The sequence below is a fragment of the Juglans regia genome, chromosome 8, assembly GCF_001411555.2.
Source record: "Juglans regia cultivar Chandler chromosome 8, Walnut 2.0, whole genome shotgun sequence".
Lineage (NCBI taxonomy): Eukaryota > Viridiplantae > Streptophyta > Magnoliopsida > Fagales > Juglandaceae > Juglans > Juglans regia.
Window position 1 is genome coordinate 26,935,387 of NC_049908.1, and position 7,198 is coordinate 26,942,584.

A 7,198-nucleotide genomic window follows, 5' to 3' on the forward strand; every position below is an offset into this window, starting at 1 on the left:
GGCCCGTAAGAAGATTTTGAACGTTCAAAATCTTTTGTCTAAAGCAACTTTGCTTCTCTTCTACACACGTTTTCCGATGCAAGTTGGCCCTCATCATGTGTCGACACACATGCATGACAAGTGACAATTAATTCTTTTTAATTAGCTAAAAAAGTAGAAAAGAAAAGGACGTGAATCACACAGCTTTCGTATTTTCTATGGTTTTTTTCCCTTCATAATTGATTACACATGATATTATTGATGATCACAAAGCCCGGGATTGGATACTATATAAAAACTTACTACAATTGTTAAAACAAACAGAAAAAAAGGGGAAAATAAAGTCAAATGAATGCTCCAATCCTTTTGAATTTCTTGGTTGATCAAGTATCAAGAAAAGAACCTTCTTAAAAGTAGTTTGGTCAATGGTTAATTTTAAAAATGTTACTTATCATTCAGCCTTCACCACACACTAATATGTGATTTGTCATTTTTATTATTCTACTTAAACACACGTATTTATACATCAATATGTTAATTTAAGGGCATGTTTGCTTGCTTAAAGTATCTCAAAATTTTGTGAATAGTTGTGAATGATTTAAGTAAAGATGTTTTATTAGGTTTTGAGAAATGAGAGAAAGAAATTGAATAAAAATATATTTTAAAATAAGTATTGTATTGGAGTGTGTGAAAGTGAATATATAAAGTTAAAAAATTATTTGAATGTAATTTTTTAATATTATATTTGTTTTGAAATTTGTAAAATTATATTGATTTTTGTGTTTAAGTAATGATTAGCTAATGATTAGATGAAAATGTTGAAATTTTAAAATTAAAAAATATTTTATATTTGAGTGATGTTTGAAAATGAAGTTATGATAAATTTTGAGAATTTTAAAAATTCTCATATTTGCCAAACATGACCTTAATTTTGATGGTGACGAGCATGCAAGTTAAGGGTATATCAAATATTATTGTAGATAAGACTTCATGTCTCTAAACTTTTAAAAAAAAAAAATGGATATAATACTCTCATTAGAAAATGGAGAAGGTGAGAGAGGGGAGGAGGGTAGTTGTCATCTTGGCATCATGGTATTTTATTGGGGGTAATTATATCTATACTATACATGTCATAATACATATTTTAAAGTGAAAGTATTTTTATAAAGTATTTTTACTATTTTATAAAATTATTCTTTTATTTTAAAATATGATTGTATAAAATATTTGTATTTATTAGAAATTAAAGACTCGTTTAGATACAAAAATTATCTCGTATCATATTATATCATATCATCGTTATCATTTTTTTAAATTTTTATATAAATTTCATCTCATTTTATTTGATTGTAATATACAAATGATAATTAGGAAAGATTTTTTGTTTTTATTTTTTAAAATGTAAGGGATGAGAGAGCGCGTAAAGCAAGCTTGCACGTACTTTCTAAGGTTCAAAAACAAATAATTGATATCATGACGATGTTGATAGAAAAATGATGATGAAAATGATGAGGAGGAAGAGTTTTCCAGGAAAGTACCTCCTTTCCACGAAAGTCCCTCTCATTAATTATTGGTCCGCACCATAACGAGTGAATGTCTGAATATAATAATATTAATATAATATTATTATTACTACGGAAGTTCCCTCTCATCATTCATGCATTGCCTGTCGGCTCTAATCATGTTGGCGTGCCCCCAACGTTTACATTCTCTCTCTCTCTCTCTTCTTTCTCCCATCCTTTAATCTGCGCCCTTCGTTTTTGGCAAATTGCAGTAACATTATTTCTCATTTACCATTATTATGTGATGGATTAATTTCAAACTTTTACTATTAAGGATATTTTATTATTATAATTTTTTAAAATTTTTAAATAATAATAATATTAAAAAATATTATTTTAATATTATTTTATTTAATTTTTAACTTTTATTTAAAATTAAGTCATCTTATCTCCCTATTTAAATGAGTAGTGCTACTCCTATCGCTCCGACTGAGACTTCTGCTAGTATATTTAGAATTTATTTATTTTTATATTTATATATTTTAATATATTTAAATATATTTAAAAAAATAAAAAAATTTATAATATTATTAAAAAATATTTACTTAATTATTAAGTAAAAAAAATAATAAAATAAAAATAAAAAACTCATAACGGTTGAAACTAACTATAGAAATTAATGATAAGAATTTAAATCACTCTTACAAAGTTTAATCAGAAGGCAAAGGCATCGGACTTTGGGCCCACAAAATTAGTCTTGTCTGACTTTCAAGAAAAATGTGAATTATTATTAATTGAAAAAAAAAAAGAAAAAAAAGAAAAGAAAAGGAGAAGCCCATTGGGACATCACGTGGGGTGTGCCCCACCAGTCCCCTGAAAGGGAGAGCATCTCACGAGACCATAATCCTCTCTATCTGGAATACTTTCTTCAAATGAATCATCCATTCCTTACTTTCTATACACGCCTCTGACCACCCATTTATTAGACCCATATGATCTCTCTCTCTCTCTCTCTCTAATACACAAAAACAACTGAATTAGAGACAGATACACGTGAGCTAACCTCCTTCAGGCCCACACCTATCCTCTGCTTTTTACTTAATCATAACATCCAACTGATCATAATTTATAAGTATCCCATGATCTTTCTTCCTTTTTTTTTTTTTTTTTTTTTATATATATATGACACTAAAAACATGCATGAATGAATGTGGCGTGACTAATTAGTCATATCATCATATATTAACCCTAATAATCAATTATATAACCATGACAGCTTAAATTAGACATTAATTTTTTGGAAATTTATGTAAAAGGTTTATTATAAGCTTCTTTTATAATTTATTGTAAAAGGGAGAAATCGTACGTGCAAAATACCTTAATTAATTGCCAAAACAAGTTATCATGCATCCTTATCTCTCGTACGTAGGTTTAATATATCATCATGTATATATTATATAAGGATCGATATATATATATATATATATCATATGTACGTGTTTAATTTATTGTTAGAAGTTGCACCTCATGCTCACTATCCATTATATCCATTTTACACGTCAAGGAGGCCGAAATTGAAGAGGTGTCTGAACTTGAAACAAAAGATCGAATAATTAAATCAATATTAATAAAAAAAATTAATAATATATATGTATATATAATATGGTACTTATATCTCTTCGTAGATATATATATATATATAATATATAATATTGTTTAACGGTTTACAAGACACATATAAAAAAGAAAAAAAAAAAGAAAGGAAAGGAAATTGATGATGATCAGTAAGGACTATTTAATTTCTACAACTTAATTACACTAGTTTTTTACTACAAGCAATTCCCTCGAGACCAGAAAAAAACAGGGGTTATGAGAGGAGATATATATATATATATATATCATCTATATTTTCTCTTCTAATTAATCCTAAGTACACCCTATTAATTAATCAACAAGCTGCAGAAGGATTGGTCATGAAGGGATTGTAGAAGTGAGACTTAGGAGCCATCGAAAAGGTGCTGATCTTGGAAGCGTTTTCGCCGACGACACCTGATCCAATCCTTTCGCATGATGGGCACATGGTGAGGGTGGCCGCCGGCATGTGCATGTACAAGGGTTGGGCTAGTTTCAGTGCCTTCAGCTCGTGTAGCTCTTTCTGTAGCCTCCTGTTTTCATCTGTCAGTGTTTCGCAGCACTTCTTCAGAAACTCACAGTCCACCTCGGTTTGCTTTAGCTTTGTCCTACACATAACAGTACTTTTTTTTATTGCTCATGGAACTTGGAAAATATGAATCCCCAAACAACTAAAAAAAAACGTATTGGAACATTAATGAAATCCTCCTATCCAAAAACTGGAGCCCTTTACTGTAGTTTATGGGCAGTTTTTATGGGGACCCTTTTGAAAGTTCTCCTGGGTTATGGAACCTTTAGTTTTACTTTTTTGTAAGGGTTAAGGATGATAGATATACAGACCTGGCCCTCCTGTTCTGGAACCAAACTTCAACCTGTCGTGGCCGTAGATTTAACTGCCTTGCTAAAGCTTGCTTTTGCTTCTGTTAATTCGATCAAAACATCAACCCTAATACTTAGAACAGATCGAAACAATAACACCGACGAGAGAGAGAGAGAGAGAGAGAGAGAGCGAGAGAGAGAGAGATTACAGGGTTGAGCGTGCTATGTTGCTTGAAGCTTTCTTCCAAAAGAGCAGACTGTTCCTTGGTGAGCCTAAGCTTCTTTCTTGCATTAGGACCATCTTCATCTTCATCACTGACTCTTGAAGAGACTCTCTCTACCTCAATTTCTTCGCTGCTAAGGTCTCTCTCCCTCTTGACCCTGCCGCTAGAGAAGGAAGAAACTGCACTGTGAGGCGAAGTTTGTCGGTACAAGTCAACCGGTTCGTCACAACCTCTGTTCACATCAATCTTTTTGGGGACTTGGTGGCCATAACCCTCACCGGAAAGACCCAACGTCAAGGACGGCTCAAAATTAGTGGTCGTGAAATTTAGGCACGGTTTCTTTGGCGGCCCTGCCTTTGATGGAGATGGAACCTCTTCATATGTTGCTGATGTGAGACCTAACCCTAGAACGAGGCCTGTGTTACAAACAATATGATCATCAAAACCCATTTGGAGAAGACAATCTCTCTCTGTTATGTGAAATAGGGGGAGGAGGCCAGAGATAATATGGTTGAAAGTTATGGGAGCAGAAGGGTTATAAGAAGGGGAAAGAGAATGAATGAGACTTTTGTGGGGGCGTTGGGTGGGTGGGTGGGTGGCTATGATTATTAATCAAAGGTGAGAATGAGTATAGAGACGAATCTCAGCCTGGGAAATCATCAAAGTTCCCCCTATCTCTCTTACATAGGTTGACCATTTGAACCCCACTAAATACCATGTTATAACCACCCTTATAATATAGAAAATATTACAATTTCTTTTAAAATAAAATATAAAAAAAAAAGACAACAGAGAAATTTCTCTCTCTCTCTCTCTCTGATCTATCTCAAATACCCTAGAATACTACAGTACTTCAAATGGAAGTGGGAAACACATCAAGAGGATGATTCGCCCGCCCTTCGCCACCCATTAGCGTACCAAATTTAACTATTACGACCACTTTCTTTTCCCATGCTTCCTTGAGTATAAAGTTTCACTTTACATCTACCAATTATTAGCTCACTTTTGCCTCGTTTTACTTTAGTCCAAGCAGCCTTGGATCTCTCTCTCATCTCTCTCTCTCTCTCTCTCTCTCAAAATTACATACAATTTTTTGCACTCATTCACAGATTACTCAAGATATTTCCAAGAAGAAAATTAGGAGGTGTAAAAGCCATGAATGGATATATAAGTTCTTTTTCTTTTTTTAATAACAGATCGACCACATGAACTGTCTCCCACTCATGATCGATGCCTAATTCAACTATAGCTAGAGATCGAGATGGGTACCATGTCACTTTGCCTCACCTATATGGCATTCTTTTAATTAATGAGGATCGATGGGTGGGCCGTTTTTTTCTTACCCATCATGAATGCCAAGATTAGAAAGGGATGTGCACTATCTCTAGTTGTATTCTTTTCTTTTTCTTATTGTCTTCAGGCTATGTTCTCGACTAGAGTTGTACTGTGATCAGTGGTTTTGATCTCTTCCTATGTGTGATGATGTGTAAAAAAGAAAAGAAAGGAAAGGAAAAAGATTTTTTAAAAAAAATGGGAAGTAGGTAGATAACACCAATGGATCGAGTTTCAAAACCTATATATATTAATATCATGCTACCAGATTATGATTCATTAACAAGAATTATTGAGGGAGGGGGGTCTCTTTGCTTAACTAGAAAGTTGATGTGCAGAATTGTGGACCTACTACTGATCTCTCTCTCTCTCTCTCTCTCTCTCTCTGTAAATATATAAACAATGAGCACTTTCAATAATATTGCTTTTGTCGGCGATGCTGATGAGAAGTTAGGTCACCCATAAAACATGAACATGATAAACCTAAAATAACAGAAACTAGCAAAATAATATATATCGATTAACAAGCTGATCATGACCACGGCCTAGTCTAATGGTATTTTATATAACTTATTATAATTACCCTTAACTGTTAAGCATGGTACGTGAGCTCAATGTTCGATTTTGTCATATATATATATATATATATATATAGAAAAGCTAATTTGGTGGCAGATTTTTTGGCTAAGCAGGAAGCTCAAGGTTTGACGTCAAGTTTTTGTGATGCGTCTTCCATTCGAGGGCGCATTTGGAGATTAATTCGATTAGATAAACTTGGAATGCCCTATATTAGAAAGTGATTGAGAGGGTTTATTGTTTTTACTTGTGATTTTGGCTCCTGAGTATTACAATTTGTTAGGATTCTTTGGTGGCTTTGAGATTGTTATTACAGTATTTCTCCGCCATAAGTGAGATTTTTTGAATAAATTTGAGACGAAGTCTCTCATGGATAGGAGAAAAACAACTATATATTAGTAATATTATTCATTAATTAAGAAAACTTTACTTCATACAACAATTAATTATATTGTTGAGAACCCTAGCTAGCTATTAATTAGAAGGATGAGAAAGTTGTGCTCATAATTATAGCCGTATTTGTAAGATCATATCCATGCATGCATGCGTGCATATAGCTTCCAGCCGTACGTTTAGTTTTAAAATTGGATCAGTAGTACTGATGGCGCTGCACATGATGAGATCTACTCGAGAGATCAAGAATTAATATATAGTACTGTACGTTATCCTACTATACTATATTATATCAATATGCGATCGTACATACAGTATATATATATATATATATATATATAGCATCATGCATGTAACAATGAGCATTTATTTCCTATATTTTGATCAGTCGGTATATATGCATGATCATCATGCAAATCAAAGGGTGGAGGCCGGGACAACAAATGTCATTGAGATTGAGATTTTTTTTTTTTTTTTTTTTTCTCTAGCTAGCTTTTTCTTTTTCAAGTCTTAATGTCTAAGCAAGCAAAAAGATCGAACATATTATATTTTATATTAATTAAAAAAAGGGGGTAATATTACTGATCATGATCTTTACTTTAGTTGATCATTTCCAATCACACTGATAGATATTTTAACTTTTTTTTTTTTTTTTCTATAAGAATCAGTAATTAATTACATGATTAGAGTACTGACTTTTTTTGTCTTTCCAATTAGTGATACCCAATCATGATGTCAACG

At 32.5% G+C, this 7,198-nt stretch overlaps 1 protein-coding gene across 1 annotated transcript; it reads right to left on the reverse strand.

Moving 5' to 3' along the window:
* Positions 1-3,252: 3,252 nt before the first annotated feature.
* LOC109022041 (homeobox-leucine zipper protein HAT22-like) lies at positions 3,253-4,749 on the reverse strand. Its single transcript, XM_019004824.2, has 3 exons — positions 4,142-4,749; positions 3,954-4,033; positions 3,253-3,721 (listed from the first exon to the last, which is right to left on the reverse strand). The coding sequence occupies exons 1-3, from the start codon at positions 4,604-4,606 to the stop codon at positions 3,430-3,432; spliced, it is 837 nt and encodes a 278-aa protein (XP_018860369.1). The 5' UTR covers positions 4,607-4,749; the 3' UTR covers positions 3,253-3,429.
* Between the last annotated feature and the right edge of the window lie 2,449 nt (positions 4,750-7,198).